We start from the raw sequence: 16,933 nt of genomic DNA, 5'->3' as shown, positions 1-16,933 counted from the left end.
AAGACTAACTTCAGTGTGGGAGGCCTGTCCTTGAGACTGGCCATCTGTCTCAGGCATGTGCAATCAAGGATCAAACTTCTGAAAGTGTAAGTTGGCTCATTTTTTTTAAAGTCTGCTCATTAAAGAGTAGAATTCTTTGTATGTAACAGAATGCCTTAAGATGAAGTGTAGATAGGGCTTGTTAAGGTTACCTGGCTCTACTCACAGGCAGCAGGGGCCTTCCCCTGAGCTCAGGACACTTTAACGATATGGTAGCTTTGTTCTGAGGGTGGAGTGGCTCAGCGGTGATCCATCCCAGATGGTATCCACAGTAGTCACTTTATTTCCTGTGGTAAGGTCGATCTCATTACTGCCTTCCTGAGCACCTGCCTCTGCTCCAGTTGGGAGTAAATAAACCCCAGACAGATTCTATACAGCTTCACTAGATCCGATAGTACCCAGCCAGGTCTGGGCCTTCCTCCATCCTCTTCTACCTCCTGGCCAATGGTTGTCCAGACATAAATGTAAGCAGTCCAAATGCTACTGATGGAGCAGATAAATTAAGACCTCTGGGAACGGCCTCTCTTTCATAGGTGGACAGACACTTCAGTGTTCAAGCATGGAAACCACACCAAATGTCAACATAACTGGGAGAGACAGCAGGCTCAGTATCCTCAGATGGTGTTGCCATGGCAACCGCAATTCCATCCATCTGGCTCTTTTAGCTTAGTCCTAGAGGATTTTCTTTTCCAAGCAGCAGGAGCAGCAGCACTATCAAAACCTCAAAGAAAGAGGGGTGGATGTATATGGCCATGTTCTCTTGCAGGAAGCTCCTTTTTGGTATTAAAAAAAATGGAGGGGGGGGTTGGGCTGGAGAGATGGCTCAGTCGTTAAGAATGCTGACTGCTCTTCAGAGGTCCTGAGTTCAATTCCCAGCAACCACATGGTGGCTCACAACCATCTGTAATGGTGATCTGATACCCGATGCCCTCTTCTGGTGTGTCTTAAGACAACTACAGTGTACTCACATACATAAAATAAATAATTAGGGCTGGAGAGATGGCTCAGTGGTTAAGAGCACCCGACTGCTCTTCCAGAGGTCATGAGTTCAATTCCCAGCAACCACATGGTGGCTCACAACCATCTGTAAAGAGATCTGATGCCCTCTTCTGGTGTATCTGAAGACAGCTACAGTGTACTTATATATAATAAATAAATAAAAATAAAAAAATAAAAAAATAATTAGATATTAAAAAATAATAAAGGGCTAAGACCTCTTGTTGCTCTTGCATAGGACCTGAGTTCAATTACCCTCACAACAACCTGTTGTTACTCCATTTTCAGGAGTTCCGGCCACTCTGGCTTCCTTGACTGCTTTTCCAGAGGTCCCGAGTTCAATTCTCAGCAACCACACGGTGGCTCACAACAATGTTTAAAAAAAAAGATTTATTAAAAAAATAGATAATAAAGAACACTGAGGATGTAGCTTAGTGGTAGAACATTTGTCTATCACATGCAAAGCTGTAGGTTTGATCACCTAAAGCACAGTAAATAAATTTTACTTTCTTAGGGTTTCCTATATCCCTATTCCTATAGCCTTAAACTTGTTAAGTAGCCAAGGATAGTATTGAACTTCTGATCCTCCCGTTTTCACCCAAGTGCTTGCTAGTTTATGTCCTGCAAGTACTAGACAAGCATGTTACAACGTGAGCTGTATGCAGCTTTACACAGGACTGGTGGGCTGGCGAAGACAAGTAAAAAAGCTTGTTGCATAAGCCGGACAACCTGAGTTCAACTGTTGGTCCCTACACAGTAGAACAAGAGTATCAGCTCCTCAAAGTTGTCCTCTTATTTGCAAGCTTACACACACACACACACACACACACACACACAATTAAACTTTTTTTTTAAAGACTTACTTATTTATTTTATGTATGTGAATACACTGTAGCTGTCTTCACACACCAGAAGAGGGCATCAGATCTCATTACAGATGGTTGTGAGCCACCATGTGGTTGCTGGGACTTGAACTCAGGACCTCTGGAAGAGCAGTTACTACTCTTAACCACTGAGCCATTTCTCCAGTCCAGAATTAAACTTTTAAAATCATAAACTGGAAAGCGGTGTGGTAGCACACACCTTTGATCCCAGCACTCTGGAAGCAGAGGAAGGCCTGAGTTTCATGGCCAGCTTGTTTTATGCAGTGACACACCTGTTAGCTCACCAACAAGAGCTGTTGCTTTAAGAAGCGCCACTCACGTGACCAACGACGCCTTAGTGCCCTTACCGCACATTCACACTGACCAATCTTGAGGTGGAACGCCTCTTTGGTGGGCGGAGAACTCAGTAGACGGCCGCCGATTGGCTCCGCGTATGGAGGGCGGAGCCTGAGCGCGGAGAGAGGGAATTACCGTGAGCCGGTGAGTGGAAGCAACCTTCTCCTCCCCGGCAGGCGCCTTCCCGACGCCGGAGTCCGGAGGTGAGCGAGTCCAGCCCGGACCCAGGGATTGCTTCTCACGGTGGGCTGCTCACCAGCCTCGGAGCCCACGGGGGCCCGCCCCCTCATCGAGCACGTGACACAAGTTCCGTAACCCCTGACCTCCCCACTCGACCCCACGCCCTCTGGATCTGGGTTGGAGGTAGGTGGGTGGGAAGAATGCGCAACCTAGAAGCCCTTGGAAGTCGGTTCCCACGCCTCCTGGTCAGGAGGACTTGGAACTGAGGTTGTGCAGGACAGGAGACTAAGGAGTGGGAGACCTTGGTCACAGACTGGATTTTGTGAGGTCTCAACAGGGGAACATAATAGAGAAACTCCCTTCTGACTTTCCACTTGAGCAAGACTGAATGCTACCATTTTACAGATGGGAAAACTGAAGCATACTCATTCAGTGGTGAGTCTGGTGGTGGGACTTTAAATCTTTGGGCTACAAAGCCAGGCCTAGTTCAAACACAAACCTACCGCTCATGAATATATTATCCTGACTTGAATTACAGCCAGGGTTTGAGTCCCTGCAATCTAATTACCCAGTGCTTACTGTTTGGTCTTGACAGTTCGGGTAACCTCTCTGAGCTGAAACTTCCTGGACTTTGTGAAATGGACAATTGTATACAACTATACATCTCTGTGTTAGTGAGGGTAGGATGAGGTCATAGAGTGTTACTAGCTGGAAGCCACGGGCATTTATGTGTTTAGAAAAATAGCTGGGGGGTTGGGGATTTAGCTCAGTGGTAGAGCACTTGCCTAGCAAGCGCAAGGCCCTGGGTTCGATCCCCAGTTCTGAAAAAAGAAAAAAGAAAATAGCTGGGCTGGAGAGATGGCTGAGCAGTTGGCTACTCTTCTGGAGGACCCAGGTTTGATTCTCAGCACCGACATAGCAGGTCACAACTGTCTGTAACTCCAGTTCCAGGGGATCTGGCATCCTTACACAGACATATACGTGCAGGCAGAACACCAGTGCACATAATAGTGAATAAATGTTTAAAAAACAAAGCTGTTCATGGCCAGGAGTCCTGACCTATGTCCCTAGTTCTAGCACTCGGTGTGTGGGGTGGGGGGCAGGGGCAGAGAGATCTCTGTGAGTTGGGGGTCAGCCTGGTCTAGACGCTGTCTCAGAAACAACAACTATCCTTTCTTTTTTTCAGCAAGTGTGAATGGGGGCATAGTGTGTGCTGATCCTGCTGGAGGCTTGGGATGCACAGGTGAGCATATGGACTGTGGTCTCTGCTGCTGTACAACTTTCAGTCAACTGTGGAACTGCATGCGCATGCCCCGGTACCCCCTTAAAAAAGAGTGGGGTTGGTTGTAAAGAGCTGTGCTGTGAAGTTACAGAGTCTTTGAACCTAAGGCAGCACACCTGTTAGGAAAGCTCTCTGCCACTGAGCGGTATCTCCAGGTTTTTTTTTTTTTTTTTTCTTTCTTTCTTTCTTTCTTTCTTTCAGGATAGGGTTTCTCTGTGTATCCCAGGCTGTCCTGGAACTCACACTGTAGACCGGGCTAGCCTCGAACTCAGAGATCCACCTGTCTTTGCATCCTGAGTTCTGGGATTAAAATGTGAGCCACCACTGTCTAGCTCCAGCCTTCTTTTTACATTTTATTTTGAGATAGTCTGAGTTGTTAGGGTAACCTTCAACTCACTTAATAGTTCAGGTGGACTTTGAACTGTTATCCATCCTCCTGCTTCATAACTGAAGACAAATGACAGGGACAGTCAGTACAATCTGGGAAGACGTCCTTGACATTTGAACAGGGATCTGAAGGATGGAGTAGGTGATGGGTCACCGAGTCTAAGAGATTCGGGGAGGAGAACAAAGGAAGGGCAGTGTCAGACAGAAGGAACACTGTGGCCTGAAGTAAGGGGATAAAGGTGGCAATAAGTGTGAGTCTAGAACACAAGACGAGAAACAGTAGGGTTTTGTAGACAGATGCTGGCAAGGCACATGCATAGCCTTCACCACATGGACTGGTATCTTTCTGTATTACAACGGCAACCACTGGGAGGATGGCTGTGTGGATGACGTAGGGTGCATATTGGTCCTGGAGATGGTCCTGGGAGCATTCCTGGGTGGGTCATCCTGGACCTGGGCTGTGCTGAGTCTTTAGCTCCCTCTTTGTGGCTTATAAGACAAGACGAGCAGATATGGTTGGAATGGTCTTGCTTGCCTCACGCTTGGGGGAAATCTCAGAGATACTAGGCAGCTTTTCAACCTTCTTTTTCCATTTGCAGTTCCACTGGAGCCATGTCAGAAAGAGAAGAGAGGCGGTTTGTGGAGATCCCTCGGGAGTCAGTCCGGCTCATGGCAGAGAGCACCGGGCTGGAGCTGAGTGACGAAGTGGCCGCTCTGCTTGCTGAAGATGTGTGCTACCGTCTCAGAGAGGCCACCCAGGTGTGCTGCTCTCACTTCCCCTCACTCCTCCTCCCTTTGTTCTTCCCACTGACATCCTCAGCAAACGTATGCCAGGTATCTTGTGCTTTGAGGTCAGAAGAGAGTCTCTTTCTAGCCAGTTACACATCTAGAAAAGAACACACTTGCTGGGCACTTTCTCATGACACTTTCTCACAGTGCCCCACTACCTAGGCAGAAGAGATGGATAGTGAGACTGTACACCAGACACTGAGGCACACATGGGGACATGGCATGCGGAAGGTGTGCAAAAGCTGAGCTGGAAATGCAGGCTCTCTGACTGCTGGTGTGGAGTTCTCTCTGTCTTTTCAGTCTAGCCCATTTCCCTTGGGGGTTCCCATATTTGCTCCCTGTCCCCTGATTCTGGATTCTCTCCCTCCCCTCCCAGAACAGCTCTCAGTTCATGAAACACACCAAACGAAGGAAGCTGACAGTGGAGGACTTCAACAGGGCTCTCAGGTGGAGCAGTGTGGAGGTTAGTGGAGTGTGGCCATAGAGGGCCCAGGGGATGCCCAGCCACCTCTCCTGTTCAGATCAGGGATGGCAGGGGTAAGACCTGGGGACAAACACACAATGTAGCAGACCAGGTGCTGGGCCTAAAGAATGGGAAGGCCCATGAGTTCTGGAGGTTGGGGAAGGCCTCACAGAAGAGGTAGAGCTTGAGCCAGGCCTTACTGAGGAACATGAGCTTGAAGAAATAAAGAGGGATGCTGGGTAAGTAAACAGCCCGAAGAAACATGGGGATGCTAACCTGTCTTGGTATAGCTCTGGGGCCAGGAGTTGAGGGAGGAAGGTAATATGTTTTGAGAATTGTTTGGGTGTGAACGGGAGAGACTGGCTCCTTAGCAGTGGGGCACAGAACCCTTACAGTTATGCCAGGAAAGACAACATATAATCTTGACCCAGTGAACCACAGACAGCTCTGATCTCCAGGCATCTTGCTTCTGGGGACATGTGGCCTACCCTCCAGCGTAGGCTTCCTGCCCCGGTCAGGAGAGCCTGGCTCCTGTTCCTTCACTGAATTCACCCTGCTTGTCAACTTCTTTCTCCTCAGGCTGTGTGTGGCTATGGGTCCCAGGAGGTGTTGCCCTTGCGCCCTGCAAGGGAGGGGGAACTCTACTTTCCAGAGGATCGAGAAGTGAACCTGGTGGAGCTGGCACTGGCCACTAACATCCCCAAGGGCTGTGCAGAGACAGCCGTCAGAGGTGGCTGCTAGGGTCCTTCTTGGGGTTAGGACACAAACCGGATGGTCTGAGTGGTGCTGATGGGCCAGCTTGGAGGTAGGGCAGAATTTGGAGGGGTAAAATCCCAACTGACATCCATCTATGTCTCCTGATTCTAGTTCATGTCTCCTATCTGGATGGCAAGGGAAATCTGGCACCTCAGGGATCAGGTAAGGCAGTGTGGAGAATGGGCTGTCTGGAAGAGCTCTATAGGAGTGAGGGGCCTCTTGCCTTTTGGTCTGCATCTCACAAGCATGTATGGGTGCCTGCTGTTCTAAAGGGACACAGGTCCTTGTCCAGAAGGCTTATGGTTACAGTTAGAACCCTGACCCGTTACCATTCAGTATGTTGGAGGTCAAGACAGAAGTCTGGGTTGCATGCTGAGGTCCCCGAGAAGTGTCTTACTTCCAGGGTATGCTGAGTAGAGCTTGAAGAGCCTGAGGCTTGTCCACTGGAAGCTTGAGAACTGAGCAGGAAACTGTGGGGCAGAGGGTAGGTGAGAGTAGATAGAACCGAGACCCGTGGAACCTACCTGATCAGAGTGCAGCTGGAGCCTGTGCATGGGGGTAGTGCTGGTTGGAGGGCAGCAGCCTCCAGAAGGTTATCTGTCTATCGGTGACCACTTCCTTCCTATCTCCTCACAGTGCCCAGTGCAGTGTCTTCACTGACAGATGACCTGCTCAAATACTACCAGCAAGTGACACGGGCTGTGCTGGGCGATGATCCACAGCTGATGAAGGTGAAAGACTGAGCCTGACTAGGCCTAAAGTCAAAGCTTTAAATCTTGGGGTATTTTCAGCCATCTAATTCCTATTCTCCGTAGGTGAACTAGTTACTGTGGTGGAACCTGTTCTCCAGTGGTGTGTGTGTTCTGAGTGGTCTCCTACTGTGCAAGTCCTGGCTCCTTTGTACCTGAGTAGAACCCTTTCTTCCTTGGCAATGGGCAGCACTACAGGCGCTTCTACTGATTGTGTTCCCACACCTTCATTTGGGTTCCCTTTTCTTTTTGGGTATCCATTGATCTGGAACCAATTGAGGCATTAATTTATCTGGACTTGGTAAGGAAAGGAAAAGAAATAGAGGTCCAGGTCAGGTCCCCCTAGGTGCCCAGCCTGGCGTGCACTACAGACTGGGCTGGTTCTCTAGTTCCTGGGCTGGTAGCTGCTATTGGTTTAACCTCTGGACACCACCCATGGCCAGATGAAGACTCTGGTTTGCTTAATCATATTACCTTTCTGTGTGCAGTTAGATCCTCCGTCCTCACATGTCTAGCTGCTGCTTTTGTGCTTATAAACTAGGAACATTGCCAGCATCCGTTTCTATCCCCAGAACTTGGCTGGTAGGCTACCCTGCATTGACTAGCATATGCAGAAGCCTGGATTGGAGTCCCAACACTCAGAGGCACGCACAGTGGCATGGGCCTATAATATCAGCACTGGTTGGAAGATGGCAAGTTTGAGGCTGGACTGTGGGCTTCTTTGTAAGACCCTGTCACTGTAGACAACAAAAGCCAAGGAAACAGAAACTTAGCTCTTGTTTGTCTTCTTAGTCACCTGTAGCTAGCAGCTGTGAGGCTGGGAGCTAGGCCCTTCTTCACTCTCACCTCCTTGTCTAGAGGGCTTGGATGGCCCCAAGTTTATGGATGAGGTGGGTTTTTTTGGGTGGTTATGTTTTTTGAGACAGGGTCTTTCTATGTAGGTTGGCCTGATGACCATGAACTCAGTAGATCTGCCTACCTCCTTCCCTGTAGCTCTAGGATTAAAAGGCACCCTGCCCACCTCTTAGCTGTTTTCCAGACACTGTTTGTTTGTTTGTTTGTTTGTTTCTTGGTCGTTCTAAAAGTATCTCTGTAGACCATGCTGACTTTGAACTCACAGAGATCCTCCCACCTCTGCCTCCTGAGTGCTGGGATTGATGGGATGTGCCACCGCCACCTAGCTGCTTTTTAATCTTCTTAAAGAACTGTTCGCTTTTTATTTGCTGTGTGTGAGTGTTTTGCCTGCATGCATGAAAGTGCATCGTCTTTGCTCAGTGTCCATGGAGATCAGAAGAGGCTGTGTGTCCCCTACAATGGAGTTACAGAGTTGTAAACTGTTCCGTGAGAGCTGGGAACTGAACCCTGGTCCTCTGTAAGAACAGCAGTTACTCTTAACGCTCTCGACTTCGGAGCCATCTTTCCAGCCCCAGATGTAGTTTTGTTTTTGCTGTAATAAATGTCTTCTGCCTATAAAAGTAACACCAGTATGCATTTAGGACAGAGCTATTTTCAGTAGAAAGCACACGGTCTGCGGCTCACTCCCGCGGGTTAGCTCCTAGTGCAAGTTACTGTTGCTATCACATAAGCATAATCTGCTTTCACAGCTTACCTTTTTTAGCTGGGGTTTTGTTTTGTTTGAGACAAGGGTTAGTCTTAGTCTTGCTGTGTAACCTGTGGCCTGGAACTCACTGTGGCAGCTCGGGCCATTTGCAGTGATCCTTTATGTCTCCGCCTCCCATTTGCAGAGCTATACAGGCTCCAGCCACCAAGGGAAACCTACAGCTCCATTTTTTTAGTTAACATGATGTTGAATAACTAGACATGGCAGCAAACACCAGTAATCCTAGCACTTAGGAAATGGGAAGCGGGGTGATCAGAAGTTCAAGGTGTCCTCAGCTACATAATTAAAGGGCCGTCTACATCAGACCCTGTCTTAAAAAAAAAACAAAAAACAAAAACAAAAACAAAAACCAAAAACAAACGAAAAAAACCAGAACAATTGCTCACACACTTGTGCATGCTGTGCACCTGTGTGAAGGTTAAAAAAAAAAAAAAAAAACACTCTGAGCGTGGTGGTGGTGGCACATGCCCTTAGTTACAGCACTTGGGAGGCCGAGGCAGGAGCATCTCTGTGGGTTCAAAGTCAGCTTGGTCTACAGAGTGAGTTCCAGAACAGCCAGGGCTGTTACATATAGAAACCCCGTCTCCAGAAAACACTTGTTAGCTTTCTTCTACTTTTACGTGGTTTGTGAGATTTGAACTTCGGTTGATGGCCTTGTGCAACATGTGCTTTTACCAGACTGAACAGTCTCACTGTCCCCACTTTTTTTTCTTTTGGAAAGAGGGTCATGCTGGCTTTACACTGGCCCCCACCTGCTTCCTGTGCCACACTTAGCCTTGTGCTTTTCTTTTCTTGTAAACAGACAGTACTGTTCTTGTCTATGTCAGTGGGTTTCTTTTTTTTTTTAAAGATTTATTCATTTATTATATATAAGTACACTGTCACTGTCTCCAGAAGAGGGTACTGGACCCCACTACAGATGGTTGTGAGCCACCATGTGGTTGCTGGGAATTGAACTCTGGACCTCTGGAAGAGCAGCCGGGGCTCTTAACCACTGAGCCATCTCTCCAGCCCATGCTATGCTAACACATGGGTCCTAACCCGGGCTCCAGAGCTTTCCTTTTATTGAGGTGGTTTCTTTCAGGTTGCCCTCCAGGACCTGCAGACAAACTCCAAGATTGCAGCACTCCTGCCTTACTTTGTTTATGTGGTCAGTGGGGTAAGTGATCAATTCTCTAGCGAACATGACCCTTCTTGGTTTAGGGCTCATAGAAGATGCTGTCAGAATTGCAAGCTCCTGTCTCTCCATGTCTCTCTAAGCTACCCACTCCTACCACAGGTAAAATCTGTAAGCCACGACCTGGAGCAGCTGCACCGACTACTGCAGGTAGCACGGAGCCTGATACGGAACCCACACCTCTGCTTGGGGCCCTATGTCCGATCTCTGGTGGGCAGCGTGCTTTACTGTGTCTTGGAGCCACTGGCTGCCTCCATCAACCCTTTGAATGACCACTGGACTCTGCGAGATGGGGCTGCCCTCCTACTCAGCCACATCTTCTGGTAGCCATTGGGCTCAAGCTGAACAGAGGGTGGGATAGCTTATAGAGTTGATTGGGTTGTGATAGGGAGCTGTATGATGCCTCTGGCTCTTAGATTAAATGTTAAATGTGGAGCCTCTCCTTAGAGCCCCCTAGCTGGCAGGCCATGGTACAGTTACAAATATACTAAGATATAGAAGTCTTGTCCCTTGGATCCTGGGCCAGTCACACCTGGCAGCCTGTCTCAGAGAGGTCTACAAATGTTACACACCTTATGTGTGGTATCTCATTCTCTTTCCTCCTGTTACTTCCACAGGACTCATGGAGACCTTGTAAGTGGCCTCTATCAGCAGATTCTGCTCTCCCTGCAGAAGGTCCTGACAGACCCTGTACGGCCTCTCTGTTCTCACTATGGGGCAGTGGTAGGGCTGCATGCTCTAGGCTGGAAGGTGAGGACTCTGGCTTTCTCACAGATCTTGGCGAGTGACTGGCTATAAGTGTTGGAAAAATGTCATTGGTGTGTATTTTATTGTGAAAGTGGTGTGTGTTTGATGCTGCCACGTTGAAACCTTGCCTTAGGCCAGGTTTTATTGTAAGTTCTCATCCCTTCAGAACTTGATTTGTTAAAATTCCTGCCGGTTTCACAGCACCATGTTAGGAAATACCCTCAGGTTTGGTTTTTTTTTTTTTTTTAAAGATTTATTTTATTTATATGAATACACTGTAGCTGTCTTCAGACACACCAGAAGAGTGCATCAGATCCCATTACAGATGGTTGTGAGCCACCATGTGGTTGCTGGGAATTGAACTCAGGACCTCTGTAAGAGCAGTCAGTGATCTTAACTGCTGAGCCATCTCTCCATCCCCCAATTATATGTCTTAGTTCTGTTAATATGACTATGTCCACTGAATAATTCTTTGTTTCATTTTGAATTTATATTTTTTTAAAAAAAGGTTTGAGGGAAATATTATATCAAGTGATCTTGATGGTGTCATGAATCATCACATACACACACACACACACACACACACACACACACACACACACAAAAACCCGGAGCTGAGGACCAAACCCAGGGCCTTGCACTTGCTAGCTCTACCACTGAGCTAAATACCCAACCCTGAGTCCTCACAATCTTATGGTGATTGCCCTAAGGAGAACCAACACCCTTCATCACTTCATTTCTGCAGTGTTGGCTGTCAAAGGATGGGTCTTCTTGACCTTGGCCAGTGGTCTGCACCATTCCCCCACCTCCCACCCCATCCCTTTTGTTATGTTTCTTCCTAAATTCTGCTAGAGTGGTGTCTGCTAGAGGGATTGACCTTTGTTGGTATGCGGAAATACTGTTGGTGTCTGTGTGTTTTAAGCTTAGTAGAGTGTAAAGCATCTTAGGTCCGTAAGCGGTAAATCTAGAAGCTGCCTAGAGGTGGAGGTTGAAGTAAAGAGGAAATAGCCATGTCATTTGAGCTAAACAGATGAGGGGTAGGGAGCCACAAGGTGGGTGGGTGGGGAGAGGGCTTTTAAAGAAGGAGAAAAAGTACCTACATATAAAAGACAAAATAAAATACAAATTACCCTCCCCCCGCGCCCCAAGAAAATTGTTTTTGCCATACGCCTTTAATCCAGCAGAAGCAGGCAGATCTCTGAGGTTGAGGCTGTAAGTTCTACAGAGTGAGTTCCAGTATAGCCAGGGTTACACAGAGAAACCTTCCTCAGCCTCTGACCCCTACCTCCACTGCTGGGATAAAAGGCTTATGCCATCATGCCTGGCTTTTTTAAACAAACAAACAAAAACCAAGGACTTTGAATGAAACCTAGACTGGTTTCAAATTTGAAATTAAAGTTGGAAAAAAAACAAAAAAAGAAAGACAAACATTCTGTTGGTTCTGTTGGCTTAAACTAGACTTTTATGTGCTGATTTATCCCAAGCTGCCCTTGGGTTTGCTTTGTATCTGAAGGTGACCTTGAATCTGCTGCAGCCTCCTGAGAGCTGGCATGCTAGGGTTAAAAACAGGATCACCACATCCATTTTATGCAGTGCTGGGATCACATCTAGGCTTAGAGCTTGTTAGTCAAACACTCAACACACTGAGCGACATCTCACCTCCTCTTGAAAACAAAGGTCATTACTGTTATTATTGTATAAGTGTATGATGTGTGTGCATAGGCATGTTTGCCACAGTACATGTGTGGTCATTACTGTTATTATTATAGAAGTGTATGATATGTGTGCATAGGTCATTGTTGTTATTATAGAAGTTATGATGTGTGTGCATAGGCATGTTTGCCACAGTACATGTGTGGCGAGTGAATTCTCTCTCAGGTCACTAGGCCTGTACAGCAAGTGTGTTTACACAGTGACCCATTTTGTTGGGCCCCCTCGAATTCCTTTTGTTTTATTTTAGTAGCAGCTTTTTGAAAAAAATGTTATTTTATGTGCATTGGTGTTTTTGCCTACATACCTATGCCTATGTATATGTGATGCTTCAGTCCCTTTTAAAACTGGATTTACAGTTGTTAGGTGCTTCATAATTCCTGGGAATTGAACCCAAGTCCTCTGCAAGAGCAGCCAGTGCTCTTACCACTGAGCCATCTCTCCAGCCCTCTTTCTTTCTTTTCTTCCTTCCTTTTTGCTACCAAGTGCACTTTACTGAATCCACTGTGGACAGATAGGTGAAGGTAACATTTGCATATGCATAGGGTAAAGGGTCAAGGCCTCAGCCTTAAGGGAGGGCCAGATGTGGATAGTAGACCCTGAGCAGCCAGAATCCAAATGTGGCGTTCTTTGTGAATAAAACTGAAAGACTACCACAGAGGTAGTAGAGAAAATAATGATGCAGAGAATCACCATGAGGATGCTGAAGATCAGGGAGCTGACGTCCAGGCACTTGTCAGTGGAGGCATAAGTGGGCTCCTATCACATTGCCCACCATCTTCCTGTCCCTGGACTTCACAGAGTAGGCATAGGCAATGAAATCCAGGCAGCAGGCGTTGAACAGGCACCAGACCACATGGTTAGGCACAGAGACCTCTCTAGGCATGTTGATCTTGGTGGTCCTCACACTGAGCTGTTGAGTTCTCCAGGTCAGTCACATAGCTTGATTGTCTCATAGCTTAGAGGAAGTTCTGCATTGGTGGGCATGAAGGCTTGGGAATTGTGGCTCATAGTACTGACTCTGGAACAATCACCCTGTCTGGGGGATGGCTGCTGGTAAGATAGCTTTTCTGGGTGTACATTAATGTCTGTAAATTTTAGCAGAGTGTTTTGCTGTCTTTTATAGTTATTTTAAATGTAATCCCTATTTCAACATTTTTCCTAGGAGTGTGACGGTTGGTTAGCATTTTCAAATGTTCATGCTCTGGATGAGTGATCCAAGTCTACTTTATATATCAAAGCCCCATCTCTAATGTCCTCGTCTTTGTTTAGACATGCTTTGCCCCCAGATGATTACACAATTTTAAACTGTACAAAGTCATGTGTAGTAGTACACTGCCTATAATCCCAGAGTTTGGAAAGCTAAAGAAGGGGAATTCTCATGAATTCAAGGCCCAGTGTGGGCTCCCAGTATTGTTTTTACGTGTGTGGTCTGAACTCAGCTCTAGTTTTTCTAGTCAGAACACCACTTCCTTTCGGATTGTATTTAATAGCAGTCTGCAAACAATTTCTGTGTCGTAATGATTTAATCATGCCTTATTACCCCTTAATGTCAGTAATGGGGCATTTTTATATTGCCTATGTTTGTATGTTTTTATCCCTTATGCTTACCAAAAGCTTATACATACAGTATCCAGAGACGAGGGATATCTTCTCAGTAAGGTAATAGAGAACTGAGCCCAGTCAAAAATCGAGTGGATCTTTTGTGGGAAAGGGCATATGGAACAAGGTTACTTAACTGCATCCCTTCTTTCCATTCTAGGCAGTGGAGCGAGTCCTCTACCCACATCTGCCTACTTACTGGACAAACTTGCAGGCTGTGCTGGATGACTATTCCGTATCTAATGCCCAGGTCAAAGCAGATGGGCACAAAGTATATGGAGCTATTCTGGTGAGTTACCAGTCCTAGCTTCTCCTCCTTGCAGGAGCTCAGCAGCTTTACTTTGAGAGAGCTCTCCTAGCTCTTTTGTTTTACAGGTAGCCGTAGAGCGACTACTTAAGATGAAAGCCCAGGCAGCAGAACCCAACCGCGGTGGCCTTGGCGGGAGAGGGTACCGTCCTGCGGAGGACCTGCCTTGGGACAGCCTTCTCTTACAAGAGTCTCCCCCTGGGGGCGGTTCCGAACCAGGTTTTGGGTCTGGCCTCCTGCTGCCGTCAGGGGTTGCGGGATCAGAGGATCCTTCTTCCTTGACCCTAGCAGACATCTACCGTGAACTATACTCCTTCTTTGGTGACAGCCTGGCCACCCGCTTCGGCACTGGCCAGCCTGCTCCCACGGCCCCACGACCGCCCGGAGACAAGAAGGAGCCTGCAACTACCCCGGATTCAGTGCGGAAAATGCCGCAGCTGACTGCCAGCGCCGTGGTCAGCCCTCAGGGTGACGAAAGCCCATGCGGTGGAACCCTCGCCGCCGCCAACGCCACCTCGGAGAGCAGGCCGCTACCTCGTGTACACCGGGCGCGAGGCGCTCCTCGTCAGCAGGGTCCCGGCGCGGGAACGCGAGACGTCTTCCAGAAGAGCCGCTTCGCGCCCCGCGGCGCCCCTCACTTCCGGTTTATAATCGCAGGGCGTCAGGCCGGGCGGCGCTGCCGCGGGCGCCTCTTTCAAACTGCTTTCCCTGCACCGTATGGGCCCAGTCCCGCGTCCCGCTACGTGCAGAAGTTGCCCATGATCGGCCGTACTGGCCGCCCGGCCCGCCGCTGGGCGCTCTCAGACTATTCGCTGTACCTGCCGCTATGAGGCTGCTAAGCCTCCGAGAATAAACCCGCACCCGGAAGTGACGTGTCTGTGCTCGTGGGCGGGGCTTGGGCGGTTGGCTTCCTGGTGGCCTGGGCGCCATGGCGCTGCCCTGGTTGCAGCGACTTGAGCTCGTGCTCTTCACGGCCGCCTTCCTGTGCGGGGCTCTGGCGGCCGCGGCGCTGACCCGGACCCAGGTGCGGCTGCGGGGGCGGGCCGGCCTTAGGGTCTAGCAGGCTTGCGTAGGGGGCTGGCCGCATTGTCTACATCCGGCTAGGGGCTAGACGTTCCAAAGTTGTTTCCTCCCCAAAGGAACTGGACATGCACAGTCCAGCTTCATAAGCTACTAGTGTTTTGAGACACACAGGCCGTCTCTGCATCCATCCAATAATAGAAACATTTGTGCAAAAAAAAGAAATAAACAACTAAAAGCAAAATGTAGTGTAGTAGTAGAGAAGATCATGGTGCCGCACGATGGTAACACGATGTGTGAAATGAGGAAACATACAGCTATGTGCATTTGAATCTTAACTACTGCTGGGTAGTCCTGGTGAGAGAATACTTTGAATCACTATAGGAGTCTAGGACGCCTCCTTTTACAGATTAAGAGAGCTTCTTGTTTAAGGACTAAAGAAGTAGCGTTTACTGTGGAATTTCTGCTTGATGGAAAGGGCAAAACTTGTGATTTCTCTTGGGTTTCTTACATTTATAACCCATTGAATTTGGATCCTTCTGGGACCTGAGATTTTGTTCCCAGCACATTACTCTCCATTTCACCTAAACTTGTGAACTAGTCCTTACATCTGACAGGAACCTGCATCTTGCGTATTGAACTGAAATGGACTTAACAGCTTCTTTCCACAGGCCTCCTTCGGTGGTAGCTGTCCCTTGTATGGTGCGGTTGCACTCAATGGCACCTATCTGGCCTTGTCACATCCCTCAGCCTCTTCCCTCTGCTACTTTGTGGCAGGAGCTTCAGGCATCCTGGCGCTCTACTGCCTTCTCCTCCTCTTCTTCTGGGTCTACAGCAGCTGCATCGAGGACTCCCAGAGGTGATTGCCCTACTGATAATGAGAGGCCTAGGTGAATGAGTCCCACCTCAGCCATAAAACTTGTTTTCTCTTCCTCAGAGGTTCTATAGGGCTCCGAATTGCTTTGGTCATCTCAGCTATAGCCATCTTCCTGATCTTAGTGTCTGCCTGTATACTTCGATTTGGCACCAATTCTTTCTGCAATTCCATCATCTCCTTGAATCATACAATTAGGTAATGGGAGAGGGAGGGAAGCCTGATAGGGACTATCTGCCCCTCTGTAGGGGACAGGTCATTTGAGTTCCCACTGTGTCGCCTTCCTCTGGCCCTTATCGCTAAGGACATAAATGTGCTTAAGAGCATGTCCCTTCTTCCTCACAAGTTTTTTTTTTTTAAACCTTACAGCTGCTCTGAAGCCCAGAAAATCTCATGGAAACCTCCAGGAACTGCTGTGCAGTTTTACTCCAACCTACACAATGCTGAAGTGAGACAAAGGGATATGTTAAGATTAAGCAACTGTAGTTTGAGTGTTCACCATGTAATATGTGCTTGGGTGTACTTCAGTCACAAGCTCAAAGTAGCTATGGGACTTGTCACCTTAATCTGATCAGACAATGTTGTGTGGGTAGGCCTGGATTGGAGATGGCTTCCCTCCTCATACTCCTGTTCTCTCTCACAGACCTCTTCTTGGGTGAATCTGATATTGTGGTGTCTGGCCTTGATGCTCCAGGTCATGCAGTGCAAGTTTCAAGCGACACCATACCAGCCCCAGGAGAGGGGTGACCCAGAGTGGAGCTCTGAGACTGATGCTCTTGTTGGGCACCGCCAGTCTCACTCCTGAAGAATATCGAGTGCTTTCTGCAACCAGAACCTCCAAGCCCAATTGCTTTTAATCTTCTTGTCTCTGTACAGCCCTGTTTATATTGGAAACCTCAGTTTTCCCTCCAGGAGGGAAACATTCGAATAGGCCACTTCTGCTTTTTCTCCTTAACTTTTTTGTACCAAAATAATATATTACTTTTCTTCATCATGGTATGGATTTCTTGATGT

General features: G+C 48.0%; 2 protein-coding genes and 1 pseudogene across 20 annotated transcripts; 2 read left to right on the top strand and 1 right to left on the bottom strand.

The window, feature by feature from the left end:
* Nucleotides 1–2,350: 2,350 nt before the first annotated feature.
* Nucleotides 2,351–14,895, top strand: Taf6l (TATA-box binding protein associated factor 6 like). Of its 15 annotated transcripts, none has more exons than XM_087563441.1 (13): nt 2,351–2,399; nt 2,841–2,870; nt 3,622–3,678; nt 4,704–4,863; nt 5,270–5,356; nt 5,936–6,086; nt 6,224–6,274; nt 6,749–6,843; nt 9,567–9,641; nt 9,762–9,982; nt 10,277–10,409; nt 13,879–14,007; nt 14,094–14,892. In XM_087563441.1, exons 3-13 carry the CDS (start codon nt 3,671–3,673, stop codon nt 14,853–14,855), a joined length of 1,872 nt encoding a protein of 623 aa, XP_087419567.1. In that variant the 5' UTR covers nt 2,351–2,399; nt 2,841–2,870; nt 3,622–3,670; the 3' UTR covers nt 14,856–14,892. The 15 variants fall into 15 exon arrangements, with proteins under 15 accessions (XP_087419567.1, XP_087419600.1, NP_001101045.1 ...); XM_087563474.1 differs by having other exon boundaries at nt 14,078–14,892; NM_001443408.1 differs by having other exon boundaries at nt 2,375–2,458; nt 14,094–14,888.
* Nucleotides 12,509–13,247, bottom strand: LOC147997046 (interferon-induced transmembrane protein 2 pseudogene; annotated as a pseudogene).
* Nucleotides 14,896–14,926: 31 nt separating the features above from the next.
* On the top strand, nt 14,927–16,913 carry Tmem179b (transmembrane protein 179B). Of its 5 annotated transcripts, none has more exons than NR_174680.1 (5): nt 14,927–15,049; nt 15,823–15,904; nt 15,983–16,117; nt 16,289–16,367; nt 16,563–16,913. NR_174680.1 is itself a non-coding variant. In NM_001401303.1 (5 exons), exons 1-5 carry the CDS (start codon nt 14,954–14,956, stop codon nt 16,722–16,724), a joined length of 660 nt encoding a protein of 219 aa, NP_001388232.1. In that variant the 5' UTR covers nt 14,927–14,953; the 3' UTR covers nt 16,725–16,913. The 5 variants fall into 5 exon arrangements, 2 of the variants coding, with proteins under 2 accessions (NP_001388232.1, NP_001103042.1); NR_174682.1 differs by having other exon boundaries at nt 15,704–15,904; NM_001401303.1 differs by having other exon boundaries at nt 15,717–15,904.
* The last annotated feature ends 20 nt before the right edge of the window (nt 16,914–16,933 follow it).

This window comes from Rattus norvegicus, chromosome 1, assembly GCF_021556685.1.
Source record: "Rattus norvegicus strain SHRSP/BbbUtx chromosome 1, alternate assembly SHRSP_T2T, whole genome shotgun sequence".
Classification (NCBI taxonomy): domain Eukaryota; kingdom Metazoa; phylum Chordata; class Mammalia; order Rodentia; family Muridae; genus Rattus; species Rattus norvegicus.
Note: the sequence above shows the minus strand (reverse complement) of the source record. Positions and strands in the feature narration are given on the sequence as shown.